This window comes from Nymphalis io, chromosome 4, assembly GCF_905147045.1.
Source record: "Nymphalis io chromosome 4, ilAglIoxx1.1, whole genome shotgun sequence".
In the NCBI taxonomy this organism is placed as follows: Eukaryota; Metazoa; Arthropoda; class Insecta; order Lepidoptera; family Nymphalidae; genus Nymphalis; species Nymphalis io.
The window spans coordinates 12,897,265-12,913,849 of record NC_065891.1 but is presented as its reverse complement, the minus strand read 5'-3'; the positions used below and the strand labels follow the sequence as shown (position 1 = coordinate 12,913,849).

The 16,585-nt window shown below is 34.9% G+C and overlaps 1 protein-coding gene and 1 long non-coding RNA gene across 3 annotated transcripts in view; both read right to left on the bottom strand.

Moving 5' to 3' along the window:
- LOC126768170 (uncharacterized) overlaps positions 1-16,585 on the bottom strand; it is a 259,312-nt gene that overhangs the window by 206,798 nt on the left and 35,929 nt on the right. The window lies entirely within an intron of this gene.
- The window catches only part of LOC126768143 (glycine receptor subunit alpha-4), a 41,315-nt gene continuing 25,311 nt past the window's right edge, over positions 582-16,585 (bottom strand). For both annotated transcript variants that reach the window (XM_050486075.1, XM_050486076.1), the window contains 5 exons: positions 16,006-16,146; positions 15,382-15,611; positions 14,864-15,004; positions 14,267-14,449; positions 582-3,442 (listed from right to left, as the gene is read on the bottom strand). In XM_050486075.1, the coding sequence (XP_050342032.1) occupies positions 3,293-3,442; positions 14,267-14,449; positions 14,864-15,004; positions 15,382-15,611; positions 16,006-16,146 (845 nt within the window). In that variant the 3' untranslated portion in view covers positions 582-3,292. The remainder of the gene's footprint in view (positions 3,443-14,266; positions 14,450-14,863; positions 15,005-15,381; positions 15,612-16,005; positions 16,147-16,585) is intronic.

Below are 16,585 nucleotides of genomic sequence, written 5' to 3'. Positions count from 1 at the left end.
CGCTGCCGTTTACTTATTTACTAATAAAATTTAGTAATGACGTAATACTATACACTATGATACAAACTATCACAATTCATTAAAGCTGAGTGATATTGCAGAACTAACTTACCGATACACTTCAAAGAGATTTTAATTCCTGGATTATTTGGAACGAATTAATATTTCTGGACTAACATTTAGGTGATTCGTCAATTTACAAATGTACATAAAAAAAACCTTTTTCACAGAAATGAAACGTATATACGTCAAATAAATATACTTAAAAACTATTATAGATAATACAAATATAATTTGTATTGTCAAATGATAAAATATAATTAATCAAATATATTTAAATACACGGTTTTTCGGTTTTCGATAAATATGATATGTTAGCAACTATCTACTGATTTAAAAATAATTGATTAGTTTTTTTTTTGTCAATGTGTTGTGAGAATATCGAATATCCATTACGATATTAACTTTCACGAAATATTTTTTTTTTTATAAAAATATGATAAAAAGATAAATTCCAGTCACAACAAAAGTCATTCACAAAAAAAAAAAAACTACTAAATAATAAGCGTTTTACTTACGAATTCATAACATCGTATAAGTAATACGACGTAATAAAACTAATGGCTTTTTTAAAAGAAAAAGATTCATCGTGTAATGTATTTCTACTTAGTTGCAATTAAAACGATTGAATTCTTAAAGCGTTCAAGAAGCATTTAAAGCAAATAACGTACTTCTTTGTCGTTAATCACTTCGAATTCCTCATTTATACTAGTATATATATATATTTAACACGTCTATAAAATATATATCAAAAGCGAAATTTTTGTCACGTATTCCGTATATATAATATTTTTAAATCTAAAATTTTCTAAATAAAATAAGGCATGAAAGTGGACCTTATTATTTTAACGATAAAAGCTCTATTGGTTAAAGCTAATCTGGAAAAACATACTTGGAACTCACCGCGACACACGCTCGTGATACGTCAGAAAATGACATGTATCATTGATTATAATAATTATGTCATTTAAAGGATACACGTATTAAAATAGCGCACCATAAGACGGTTGTCAATACTTCATGAGTGAAATACGAAGTAAGTTTTTACAGAATAGAACTGGTGACATTTTTATTAATTCACTATTTCTTTACAAATGATATAAAAGCGTATCACACAGGTTTAATGGAATATTATAATCTAATTTATAAAACAGTAATGTCATTTTGACATTTTATCTATGTATAATATTGTCAATATAGACGATAAAATATTATCCGTTTATTTGTGCTTGAATCACAAAGTAACCAGAGAGAGGCTTTCATCGCTATAGCGATGGTGGCGAATTGAATGATTCTCAAGGACACAAGTACACATTTTGGAAATGTTGCCTCATTGGGCAATCGCTGAGGATTGACTGAGGGATAAGTGGCTTAATGTTTGAAAGGATCATTATCATAAGCTGGTTACGTGTCTCAGTCAGTCGAGTATTTTGTTACTTTGGTTTTGTCATATTCATGACAAATGTAATATAATCGAAATGGATTTACACACTACGCTTACGAGTGTCCGATTCAATAGCATTTATGCTTAACCTTTGGATTCATAGAGTAATTTGTAGAATACTTTATTGTCTTCTTTTATACCCTAATTATATAAATACATTATCTTCAGTATATTGTATAACAATTCTTGGGGTGTTCAATTTCAATTGCTATCAAATCCGCTTTATCCACCATTTTTATTTTTATCATTATTTGTATGAACTTATTTATGTTTGTTATATATTATGGATATATTATTTTATATAAATGAATCTATTTTATTTTATACATCGTAAGCTATTATGTATAATTTTTGGTCAAATTGATATCACCGAAGCCGGCAATATAATAAATCAGTTTGGAGAACTTATTTCCTCGGAGATGACTTGTAGTATATCATTTAAACGACATCGTGTGTATTGTAGCTATTTTAAATATATATAATTAAATATATTTAGCTTTATTATTATACAAGCATTAGGTTTGTAACTTAATTCACTAATGTAAGCCACACTGTAATACTCGCGTCATATCAGTGTTATAATTTTTTGTCCTATTTTTTTTATAATAAACGTATTTGAAGTCATTTTTTTGATAATAATATTTTCCAAATATCAATTTTTCAGATATCGAAATTTGTTATATTTAACTTCATTTTGTACGTTCGTAGGTATTATACGAGGGTGGGTTAAAAATGTCACAGCCTAATATGGAGATAATGATCAATTTGATCCGAATTTGATATATACATTATTATTTTATATCACATCTTGAAATATGATTGGAATCTATTATCGTTCCATTTTCTACCCAAATTCAATTGAAGAAACTTTTACAAATTTTCGACCCACGCTCGTATTTTATGTTATCATAATCATGTTTTATGTTAACCTCAGAATAGAAGGTACTGTAGAAATAGATTTACGCAAACCGTTTTACTTCGCTTATACTACACTAAATTTCCCTTTCTATTACATAATTTTATCTATACAATAAATTTATAGTTTCAAAAATACTCCCTATTCTAAGGCAACTTATATAAAAGGAAATATTTGGTTAATGTACTCTTATACTCCATGAAATTATAATCCAACTAAATTTGAAGTAGGACCAGTCCTTTATTAACTGTTTGCGAATGATCTCTAGTCTCATCGAGGCAATTGTTATTCACTCTCTGAAACTCTAATGGAAATCTCACTTGTAACTACTACATCAACACAACATATAAGTTTGCTATAACAGCGTTAGTCGGTCGGCATTACATGAAATCATCATTATTAATGTGTCTATTGTTTACTATACATATTAAGGTTATTTTAAGTTTCATACGAAGCACCATTTTGATCTATTTAGGAGTTTCCAACAGATTCTCGTCAGAATTTACAATTTCAACATCTGGTAGCTTCACTTTCAATTGAATCCCGTAATATGACAATTCAAAAGTGAATATGAGTGCCTATTTAAATTTGTCATATTTAAATTTTCATTGTTTTTTTAACGTGGAACTACTGCAATGACTATTAAATGTTAAGAGTTTTATTATTTTAATGTGTTGCAGAATTTATTCAATGTTTCAAATAATAGGAAAGAAGATCTTTGTCTGTCTGTAGAATATTTACTAGCTTTATATTATGGCCTATTCTATGAACCATTTCTATTTTGCACTATTTTTCTAAATATTCTTTTCAACAATAGAGCACGTTATTTATTCATGCCACCATCTAACGCCCTTATAAACAGGTATATAATGTTATGATGAAGCTTTAGTTTTTAGCAGAAGAACCGGCCAGTACATTGTGACGAAGAGAAGGAATAGCGCTGGAAATACAACCCTGGATAACTTGTCGATTTCTCGCCACAGTACTCTTTCTTGTCCTGTATCAGCGTCTACCCAGGCAACCTGAAATGAGAATTATTTTAAAATAAGCCAAGATTAGAAGTTATTACTTATAAATAAACATGTGTATCCTAATTAAATTTTATGATTATATTTCATCTTAATCAACGATAACCTACTTCGCGATTCACGAACTCGCACACAAGTTCGAAAATTTACTAATTTTTATAAATTTAATTAAAACTTTGTTAATGTTTTAAAATAAGGATGAAGATTTAATTGGTTCTGATTGGACGATTTGTTATTAATTCTGCTGTTACATGTTTACAAATGTTTGTTTTTGTGTGTGTCTTTGCTCATTGTTATTGTTTTTACTTGGTTTCTTTATTTTTATATTATGCACAATATTTTCTCTGATTAACTTAAGGTTGAATGAGAGATAATCTTTGCATTGTTGTACCTCTTACCCATTTTATATATAATTATATTCGAAATCTATGCAGTCAGCTGGTGCATACGAAAACTGCAAAATGGTATTATGCCAGTTGGTTTTTTTTTTATAGTATAGATAGGCGGACGAGCATATGAGTCACCTGATGGTAAGTCGTTACCAACGCCCATAGACATTGGCATTGTAAGAAATGTTAACCATCTCTTACCTCGCCAATGCGCTACCAAACTTAGGAACAAAGATGTTAGTTTATCGTACCTGTTATTACTCACTCACCCTTCAAACCGGAACGCAACAACCAAGTACTGCTGTTTTGTGGTTGAATATCTGATGAGTGGGTGGTACCTACCCAGACGGGCTTGCACAAATCCCTACCATCCGTATATAATAAAAAAAATATCCTTAGTGTTTAAAAACTTGTGCACGATTTCGCTGGAGATTGAAATTTTCGTTTCCCCTGTGAATTCTTTTGTAGATTAATCTTTAAGTTTGTTATTAAAATTCTATTATTATTTATATATTATAAAATATTTCGGCTTAAGCTAAAAAGGTTAGGTTATATGCAAATAACTGTATCCATAAATGTGCATAATTTGAGTGCTTTATGGAATGATTCTATCATTTTAATTATAAACATTCTCAAAGTAGAAATTTCCTTCGAGGTTCATGTAGTTCGCTTCAGAATAAAACCAACAACAAGAAAGAAAAGTGATGTAATAAGAATTTGTTAAACTTCCATTAATATAACACCGCAGTAAGCGTATACGTTTTAGATTTATTGTGTTCTCTGCTTTATGAAGTTTTTTAGGTATGATATTTCGTATAGATATTGAGGCAAGAAGGCGGGGCTTGGTTTGCTTTGCTCGTCTAGTAGCTAATTAGCTTATACACTTATTAGGTTTTGCCCGCGGCTACACCTGCATATTGGTATGTTTGAGGTTCAAGATTGCTTCTTACCAAATTTTAACAAAATTATTTGGAAAGACATACAAAGTTACTTTCACATTTATAATATTAGTATAGATAAAGGTCTATTCCGAAAAACTGAATTCAAATCCCGCGTCGGTGTTAAAAAATAGTTTTTGGATTTATTGTCATGAATGACACTCCTGTTCTTTAGAAGCCACTTTATCCTGCACCGGAACTTCTTCGGTCCATTTCATATCACCACCCCATTGTATAATAAGAGTAAGAGAATACAGAAGAAGAAGACAACGCCAATTTATTATGATGATTTCTAATTGCTATCATTATCATCATCAACGTAAACAATGCTCACAAGAGAAGCACACGTACATATATGCGTAGTAGAAATACATATTTTTTGTATATTTATCTTAAGAACGGTTATGAAAATATTTTTCATACGTTTTTCATCATGTTTTATAAATATTTCATTGAAACGAGTACGTGATAAAATCACTAATCTAAAATAAAGTACATACTTTTTATATCTTTTAAATTTCTAAGTATCAGCAAACACGCTCAATATAAACAGCCGTATGAAAAAATAATGGAAACGTTCCTAAATTAAAATTATTATTTATTTACCCTGAAACACGATACAGATTTGTTTATTGAAATGGATTTTAGAAAATATTTTCTCTATGATTGAACAATAAAAATATCAAAAAGTACAATTATCATATACTAGGTTCCGCCCGCGGCTTCACCCGCGTGTGAGAGTGGGTGTGTTACGTATCCTACTTTCTGTACTCGTGACAACGTGTATTCAAAATTTCGTATGATGATGATTTTCTTATGATGATTAAATAAGGCTCATTTTCGCATTTATAATATAGTAACGATTAAAGTAAAATAAATCCGTAATTGTCGCCCTGCTTTGCAAACTCATTCCACGCTGCTCCAATGCGGGTTATTTGGGATACATATTTGACATATAACACATGCAGATTTTCTCGTGATGTATTTTTAAGGTCCAGCCAAGCATGGAATTAATTATATACAAAAATTGACATCGATACATTAATACCGCTTGCTGGCGATTCAAACTCACAATCTTCAGCCAATACACACGTATGCTATACTAAAAAATAAAATATAGCAATATTTTATTTATAATATACTGTGGCATTGTAACCTTTTGCAAATTGTTTAGTATGTATACATCTTAATAATGTAGGTAATATATTCAAATAATATATATATTAATTGTTCGTTCGTCTTTTTAGCGTTCTAAAGCCTTTCATTCGATTAGGAGGAAACGTTGAGTTACGGTGACAGAAATATTTGGAAACGATACAGCCAATATAGTAGGTAAGTGGCGCACGAATCAATTCAATTAAGTTGAAGATTATATGTACAAGTCTCGGGCCTGCCCTGACAGCCTATTAGGTATATTGTAAACTATGTTGCTATTTTCTAAAAAAATTGCTCCATATATATACATGAACTTTTAGTGTGTTGAAGTTTGGAATATAGTAACAGTCTGTGAATGTCACACTGCTGAACTAAGGCCTCCTCTCCCTTTTTGAGGAGAAGGTTTGGAGCTTATTCCACCAATGCGGGTGCCTGGAATACACATGTGGCAGAATTTCAGTGAAATTCGACACATACAGGTTTCCTTACGATGTCTTCCTTCACCGTCAAGCACGAGATGAATTATAATAAGAAATTAAGCACTTGAAAATTCAATGGTGCTTGCCCGGGTTTGAAAACACAATCATCGGTTAATATTCACGCGTTCTTACATCTGGGCCATTTCGGCTTTTTTTTGGAATATTTTCTTATAACATTGTACAATATTATAAGAAAATATTATATAGTACTTTTAGTTTTTCAGATTGTGATAAAACTTTTGTGATTTATATTGCGTACCTTCACCAAACTTCCTGGGATGTTATTTTCACATCCTAATGTTTTTATTTATGTATTTTTTAAATGCCTTACAATAAATAAATAAATTTATTACAGCAATAATGAAACTCACATAAGGGTCTGCTCTTAGGGTAAAAATAACTGTGCTAGGAGGTTACGATATTCATAACAAGTGCAACAAAATCTAAGAGGTATATATATATACATATTCTACATATACATATTCTACTTTTTAAATTAATTAATAATACTTTATATAATTTAATTACTTTTTAAATAACTTGTTCTTGTTAGGTTCTCCATGTTTCAATACAATAGTTGAATTTTGTTAATGTTTATATATTATATTATGCGGTATGTTTCCCAAAATAAATAAATTAAAAAATAATTATAAACGTAAGCAGCTTGGACTTAAATGTAAAAAATATATAAGTTTTGATGCGTGTGTGAATGTTTGTGTATGTGTATAAATATGTGTGAATTATGGCCCGAGGTTAGGTTAGGTTAGGTTAGGTTTGATTAAAAAAATATATTATTATTATTAAATATATAGAAATTATCAATTGTGAATCTAAGTTATTTAAGGTTTTTACATTTGATAAGAGAACGTTGGATTCAAATAGTGATACAGTAACTGCACTGATTGCATCTTAGCAATATAATCTCATTTAAGATATTGCTGGGGCTGCCAGAGCTACTCATAGTTTATAAGCTAATAAACTATTACTTACTAATAATAAACTATTAAATCTACTAACAGCTTTAGCTGGCTCTAACTAGCAGCGAGCTAATATTCGTTTTGGGAATGTCAAATCTATGAAACATATAACTTAATTTTCTGACTCTGTTCGCAACTTTATCAACACGACGGTACCAAGATAACTTCAGGTCTATAATAATACCTTAATACTTTCTATATAGAGCCTTATTAATGGTTAAGTAGCTACTAGTTTTTTTCTATAACATCTAAGTTTACTTTATATATTCGTGTGAACATTGCCTAATATAAATACCAATTGTACTTAATAGTGCTAATAGCTTAGATAACGCGCTAGGTCAAATGACCTCCGACTGTCCTTGGGGGCTAGTTTACCTCGGTTAGAGACTATTAATATCCCAGACTACTAGCCTATATTACAAAAGTTTTTACGACTGATAATCAACCGTTATTTTACTGGTTAATACTAATTCGATGAAATATAAAACATCATTTCATGATTTAACAATTAAAATTTAAATAAAGAACTTATCATGTGTTATTTTTACACGAAGTTTGACGCTTTCTGAGTCCAGAGGGTGGATCTAACAGTTATCTGTCCGATAGCTGGTTGGAATCACTACGGGTACGCGACCCCGGACTGCTCTAGCTACTAGTGTCACATTCCTGTATCTTCCGTGATCACAGTATCCTCACCCCTCTCCTTGATACGCTGTTTCCCAAAATTATCCCAGCGTCACGCCAAAGAAGAAGGAAAACTAATATTAAACCCGGAGCGGTGCCTCCGTTTAGGCGTAAGCCAGTCACCTGCGGCCAAACCAGCACCACACGTATTGACTCGTCATTCCTGCGGATCCTGCTGGGGAGGAGGAGAGGATGGCATGGGTACTGGGCAAGCCCGTGTTGCCATAAAGTCGCCAGGCCCAGGCGTAGCAGCATCCACGGAGAGGACACTTCGCTCACCTGTCTTGCAGGTGGAAAACAACACGGAGAGTGGCAGTCACCGGTTATAAGTCAGCACGAATAGGCGTAAGTGCGGACGCCAGGGGCCACTCTTGACAGTAGGAGGATCCATCGTAGATCCATTGATCAGTTACCGCCTGCTTTAAGTCGGGCAGCCCCCGATCAATAAGGTACTGATCCGCCTCAGCGTTAACTTGTTCCGCCTGGGTGAACGGAACACAAGCCTTACAGCTAGACGTTGACGCTGTGACATTAACCACCTGCTCAAAGGAACATAAATCCCAAAACCCACACCAACGCTGCTTACATGCGCTTTGCGACATGGAATGTCCGAACGATGAGGACAGGCTTCCCGAACACCTACGGAAGCTCCGATTGCGCCCAAGAACTGCGCAAAACTTACAGTATCGACGTGGAGCTTACAAGGCTCAATATTGATATTGTAGCCTTACAAGAGACCAGAACTGAAGACGAAGGGTCTTTGCGTGAAGCTAACTACACTTTTTACTGGAAGGGCAAGAGTTCCTTGGAAACACGAGAGCATGGTGTAGGTTTTGCGGTTCGAAACCATCTCATCAACGCCATAGAAACACCTGTAGGCGTTTCCGAGCGAATTATGGTCTTGCGTCTAAACACAAAAAGCGGCTTTGTCACGCTAATTTCCGCTTACGCACCGACGCTTAGTTCAAAACCCGAGACCAAGGATCAATTCTACGGCCAGCTCGATGAGACAGTGCGCAGGGTAAATCCAACTGACAGACTGCATATTTTGGGTGACTTTAATGCCCGCGTCGGTCAGGGCACATCAGCCTGGCCTGAATGCCTCGGTGCACACGGCATAGGGAAGCTTAACGACAACGGACAACGACTGTTGGAGTTTTGCTCAAGGCACCAGCTGTGTGTTACCAACACCTTTTTTAAAGGCAAAATGATGCGGAAAGTCTCGTGGATGCACCCTCGATCTAAACACTGGCACCAATTAGACCTTGCTCTTACAAGAAGGAGGGATCTACGGGAAACGCTCCACACGCGGGCGTTTCACAGTGCCGATTGTGACACCGATCACAGCCTCGTTGCTACTAAAGTCCGACTTGTCCCTAGAAGAGTCCATTCTTCCAAGCCACCCGGTCGTAAAAAGATAAATCTTTTCAAGACTCGTGACATGGAAGTAGTGGAGTCATTTGGGGAAGTCGTCCGCGAAGAAGTTGCAACTTGGGATAGTACGGCATCAGCGCGAGTCGAATGGGAAAAAGTCAAGTCTCTTCTCACTGACACTGCAGGCAAGATTTTTGGCTATCAAAAGGCAAAATCTTACGACTGGTTTCAAGAAAACGAGGAGCACTTACTTCCCTTGATTGACTCGAAACGCCAAGCCGCTTTAAATTTTCGCCTTAACCCTTGCGATGCGACGCGTAAAGATCTCACGAAGGCAAAAGCCTCACTCCAGCGTAGCACGCGCTTCTTTGTAAATGCGTATTGGACAGAGCTTTGCCAAAGCATCCAAGCGTGCGCAAACGCGGGGGATATTGGCGGGGTGTACGCGGGCATCAAAAGAGCTCTTGGACCTACTCCAAAAAAGACGGCACCTCTCAAGGAAACCGACGGTTCTGTTATAACAGACAGCACCCGTCAGATGGCAAGATGGGTAGAATACTACAAGGGGCTCTACTCGTGCCCAGTGGATATTCAGCCAGAAGCAATGGAGCTTGTCCCGAATCTGGCAACTTGGCACGAGCTAGACGTTGCACCCACAGTAGAGGAACTTTATCTGGCCGTCAAGAAGCTCAAATGCGGAAAGAGCCCCGGAAAAGACGATGTTGTCACCGAAGTCGTCAAGCTTGAGTGCCTCTTGCCCATCCTTAATAACCACCTGGCTAAGTGCTGGGAAGAAAACTACGTCCCTCAGGATATGCGAGATGCTAACATCGTCACTCTTTATAAAGGCAAAGGCGATCGTGGCGACTGCAACTGTTACCGCGGTATATCTCTTCTTAGCATCGTCGGTAAAGCCTTTGCCAGGGCCATTTTAGGCAAACTACAAAGGCTCGCCGACCGCGTATACCCTGAAGCACAATGTGGTTTTAGGTCCCAACGGTCAACTGTCGACATGATATTTTCACTCAGACAGCTACAAGAAAAGTGTAGGGAGCAACATACCCCCCTAGTCATTGCATTTGTAGACCTAAATAAGGCTTTTGACTCCGTGAGCAGAGAGGGGTTGTACTCGGTTCTTGTCAGAATTGGATGCCCCCCAAAACTCCTAAGGATAGTGCAATCGTTCCACGAAGGTATGGAAGTCACCGTCCTGTACAATGGCAACGCATCCACGCCATTCGACGTACGCCGTGGTGTTCGTCAAGGTTGTGCACTGGCCCCCACCTTGTTCGGAATATTCTTCTCGGTGCTTCTGAAGGTTGCTTTTGGAGATGAACAGCAAGGCGTCCACTTACACACGCGAACCGATGGTAGGCTGTACAACATCTCAATGCTCAAGTCCAAACGCTACAGGGAGGACCTATTTGTAGATAGTCTCCTCTTCGCTGACGACGCTGCCTTCGTTGCTCATGACCAAGCTCAACTCCAGAGTCTAATGGACAAATTTGCCAGAGCGTGCGACCTCTTCTCAATGTCCATAAACTGCAAGAAGACCGTTATTTTAGCGCAAGGATGTTTAGAGCAACCAGTCATCTTGCTTAACGGCGCACCTTTACAGGTGGTTAACAAATTTTGCTACCTTGGGTCGCATTTGTCAAGCAATCTCTCGCTTGATGCAGAGATCGACTTCCGCATCGGCAAAGCAGCCTCTATGTTCGGGAGGCTCTGTTCAAGGGCTTGGGATAACAGACACCTTACGGTAAAAACGAAAATGCTTGTTTACCAATCATGTGTCCTAAGCACACTCTTGTATGGAGCAGAAACGTGGACAACGTACGCAAAACAAGAACGCCGACTAAACACATTTCACTTGCGCTGTCTTCGGAACATTCTGGGCATCACATGGCAGGATCGCGTGACAAACGAGTCTGTTCTAGGCAAGGCACAGCTGCCTAGCATCATGGCCATTCTAAAAAAAAAACGGTTACGGTGGCTGGGACACGTGCATCGAATGGAGCAGACCCGTCTTCCAAGGCAAATACTACTGGGAGAGGTTGTGGATGCAAAGAGGTCTGTTGGGCGGCCTATGCTCCGTTACAAAGATAGCGCTAAGCGTGATATGGTTGCGTTTAACATCCCTAGCAATCGATGGGAGGAACTGGCAGAGGACCGTGCCAAGTGGCGACGCCTTATTCACGAAGGTCAATCAAAGCATGACAATGACTGGTTTAAACTACTAAAAGAAAAACGCACTAGGCGTTATGAGCGGGCTTCAAACCCCCGCCCATCTGGGGGCGCATACACTTGTCGGAAGTGCGGCCGGAGGATCCTCTCTCGCATTGGTCTTTTCAGTCATGAACGCAAGTGCCTTCGCGATGCCGCTTAAATCATCTGTCAAAGATGCAGAGGCCTATATATATATATTGACGCTTTCTTGTAAGTTTCTTCCTCCGATCATCAATTAAAACAGGTAGCATAAGGATTGCTTACGAAAATAGTTTTAAGAAGTCGTAATAATTAATTAAATTATTTCTTAAAGTCCTGCTACGCAGCTGCAAGCCCTCCAGTGTTGTATGTCCATGGGCGGTGGTAGTCGCTTTCCATCTGATAAGCCGTTATCCGCCGTTTCCCATATTTACATTAAAAACAACAGAAACGCATATTGGCCATTATGTAGTTTTAACTATAAAAATCAAACTTTTTTCAATAGAATTGGCACATGGAAGTATATTTTTTAAAAAAAATATTGTATATAAATACTGTATATAAGCATTCATTTATCGATTTATTGTTGTTGTTGCATTAGCTATAGGCGAACTACAGCTAATGCAACAAAATCGTCGTACAATATCGTCTGTGTGTTTTTGCAAGCGTTTATGAAATTATATCGTAATATTTCGAAAGCGATCGAAATGATTTACATAGTATAATAGTTGAATATTTATCGACATAAGACATTTATGTTTGAGTATGTGAATAATGTTTCTTGTCATTATTGAAATATTTTCGATATTTTATTGTTGGTTATGACATTACATTAGTTTTTATAGTTTTTAAAGCCAGTGTAACTAGGGGAACAAGAGATATTTATCTAACATTTTAGTCCCTAAGGTGGTGATGCATTGGCGTTGCGAGTAACGTTTAATATTTCTTACAGCGCCAGTATCTGTGGGTTATCGTGACTACTCAACATTACGTGACCCATTTGCTCGTCCGCCTACCTATATTATAAAAAAAAAGTTATCTGGCAAAGCTAAGAAATGAAATGATCTTTTATTACTCTTCTATAACAACAGTGAATGAACTTATTAGTTAATTCATTGTTGTTGTTCAAAATATATTAAAAATGTTAATTTAAGTTAATCTTAAATCTTCCGTTTAGGAAGATAATGAAAACTGACATCCCAATAAAAATGTCACAATAAATATGAATGATATAATGGCATTAACAAAGGAATAATTTAATTTTCAGGATAGAGGCTTTATATACAATATAAGAAGGAATTATCATTAACATGAATAATTAATCGAAAGAAAGCGAGGATGAGGATGAATACGAAACGTCTGTAGTTGAAGAAATTTATGATTCGGTGGTAGCGCTTTATGATTCATAAGTACTTGTAAAAGTCTGTTCGAATAAAAATAATTTGTTTTTAAAAGTTTATTATAAAATTTATAATATTAAGTACCTAGTTATGAAAAATTATATTTGTTTATTTATTTATCTGCTGACCGTCCACTACTACAAACGCAAAAACGTCTCCAAGCTGATTTAACTGTACTTAGAAGTCACAATGCAATTTAAGCTCCCGTGGAATTCTCATTATTATGTCTAATTATATCACTCGCTTTCGCAAGATGTCCTGTTAGAAAAGTTAAACAATTAACTAAATTTGAACCGCCCGACTAGTATAAGTAATTGTAACTCATCTTTAAATGTCATCTACGAGAACATTGTCAGAAACATATATTTTGTATCCTAATATATTTTTTAGTAAGTACTACGAAATATAATTTATTTAATTTTTGTATCAGATATTTCGTTTTTAAATATAAATTATATTGTTTAATCTAAAAATAAAGGTTAGGTGTGTTACTATTCTTAATATTGTCATGAAATAAGTACAAGCACAAGGGACATATCATCTTAGTTTCCAAGGTTGGTGGCGCATTGGTGACACGAGGGATGATTAATATTAATTACAGCGTCAATGTCTATAGGTAGTGATTACTTAGTATCAGGTGGCCCATTGGCCTATCTGCTTACATTTAGTAATATTACTAGAAGCCATTGTATCTAAATGAAATGAAATTTCGTTAAAAATGTTCTTTTTCAATAAAATTAAATTGGTATAAAAATAATATAATGTATGCCACGTTAGTCAATTGGCTAGGTTATGAGGACAAGATACGGAGCTAGTAAACCTAATATAAGTGAAATAGAAGTGTAAAAAAAAAGGTAACAGCCTGTTAATATCTAAGGCCCCTCTTCTCTCATCTCTTTTTGAGAAGGTTTGGAGCTCAATGTCATAATGCTGTTCGAATGCGGGTTGGTGAATTCTCATGTAGCAGCTCACAAAGCTTTCCTAATTACCGAGCACTTGATAAATTATAAATTAAATTAAGCGCATGAAATCAGTGACGCTTGCGGGGGTTTGAACTCTAAATCATCTATTAAAAACCACTGAGCTATCTCGGATATTAATAATACTTTGTAAGTCTATTGTCATTTTCGGAAGAATATAAAATTATATTCCTATACTATCTTATTATATGTTCTCTACAAAGCTATTCAAAGCGCTTAAACATTATTTCATCCCACCTGTAATATGCTTTGTCTTCTCTCAACGCCAACTAAGTGTGTGGGAGCGCCTGGGACGGGATGCACTGCGGGTGTTGACGCGGGGGGAGATGTGGGTGATGTGAGATCCACCTTCCTACATCGAACCGCACTCCCCTCCCACGCGGCGACGGTGCCGCAAGATCCTTTCTCGCCATTAAGACGCTTATTGAAATAACGAAACATTTTAAAGTCATAGCTATAATAACATACTCGTACTCTTATCTCTTATCTCTCTCTTATCTTTTGATAAATGTGAGATTTTTATGCCGTCCGATATGACGTATGTACAGTACTAAATGAAATACATTATTTCATTTAGTACTGTACCGACGTCGTAATAAAAATAATATATAAAGATAAAATATTTCATTAGTACTGTACTGGGAATGAAATACATTTATAATATATATATAATATTACGTTATGAATATAATGTGTGAAATTTAAAAAAAAAAAACAAATTTAATTTAAAAATAACTTACAAAATCATATCTTTGAAAATACGGGCAAATAATTTTAAAAAAGTACGCAAATATAAAATAAAATATTTAATATGGAGTTTTTCATTGACCTTACCACTGGTATTATTCTTGGCATCGATTCCTGTGTTTTCGATTTATTCATCTGATATTGTTTATCCAACACCTTAACAACTACAAATTCTCCGAGGGCGGCGAAAACAAACATCATACAGCCTGCCATCCAAAGGTCAAGAGCCTGCAAAATATATAACACTTATTGAATTTTTTATTTCAACCAAATTAAATGGGTTAATTGATTTTGTTTCATTTAAGTTTTCTTTTATCGTTTCACTTCAGATCACATTATATCATATCACATTTAAAATCTCGCGAATTTTTAAAACCAAGAGCAGTCAGGACAAAAATGTTTTATGAACGGCTATTTATATATAATTAATTAAATAAAGAAATTATTATTATTAAGTTGTAAGTTTAAGTTGGAGACTAATTTCTAAAGTTAGTTGTTATTGCTATTATTAAAATTATTGCTATCTGATTTTGTTTATTGTAATAAACTATATATTTCTTTTAGTAATAGTTAGTATTTTGGTCGTAAATTATTTTCGTATATACCTTTACGTAAGCAACTGGTGGTATATCGGCTCTAAGCCCTGTGAACATAGTCACAAGTGTCAACATGCATGTGACCAGTAAGGTGACTCGACCAGGAATAGCATCCAAGTCCAGCCAGAAACTGAACCAGGATAACATGACAACAAGTGAAGATGGTGCGAAGGTTTGGATCAGGTGGTGACCAATTTGTCGTTCGAATCTGAAGTATACTACTAATCTTGAATAGTTTCCTGTTTATTAGAAAATATTTAACATTAATTATTATCGAGAGGGATAAAAATATTTTACAGCATTTTGAGTAAAATATTTTGAGCAATATCTTACATTCTATGGACAAAATAAAACACTTACTATAAAATGGCAAACTGCCTATTAAATTAAATGAAATTTAAACTATCTCAATTTTTAATCAAAAATAATAATACAGAGGAAAATTTCAATTATATTCATCACAAGATCTAAACTGAAATTGCAAAAAAAAATATCATTTAATATAATAAAAATAACATCTCATTTATATAAATAGCTTTTTGTGATGCATATGAAAAATAAACTGTATAATGAGAAAAATGACAACTTTTTTAAGACTAGGAATACCAGGTAGTATAAACAAATTAAACGAACCATCTTTATCTATCATGTATCCATTAGTTTCTTCCAATCGTAAAGGTTCGCCAATGTGATATTGCAGCAACTTTAGTTCAGGATTAATAGTAACACCTGCGTCGCTCCATTTAAACCTCACCTTCTGGTTGCTATACGAAACTGTGAAACAATAATTTATTATAATAATTTTACGTATCTTTGTGTATATTGGTTGTTAACCAATTAATATAGGTTAAAATAAATACGGTATTCTTATATAAAGTAGTTATAGAACATTCTCCGCAAAAAGTGGAGAGGAGGCCTTTAGCTCAGCAGTGGGACATTCACAGGCTGTTACGGATATTAATTGATTTTTCCTAGTTTACTATGACAGTGTGACTCTTACATTTGGTAGGGACCATATCAGATCAGACATTCTACCGCCAAACGGTAATGAGTATAGTGTTCCGGTATGAAGGGTGAGTGAGATATACTGACTTAAAGGACATAACATCTTAGTTCACAAGGTGGTGACCACTTACTATCAGATAGTCAAAAATATTTATAACAATGATATTGGCTTTTCAAAGTAGATTTGCTACTGTTTTTATTAAAAAAA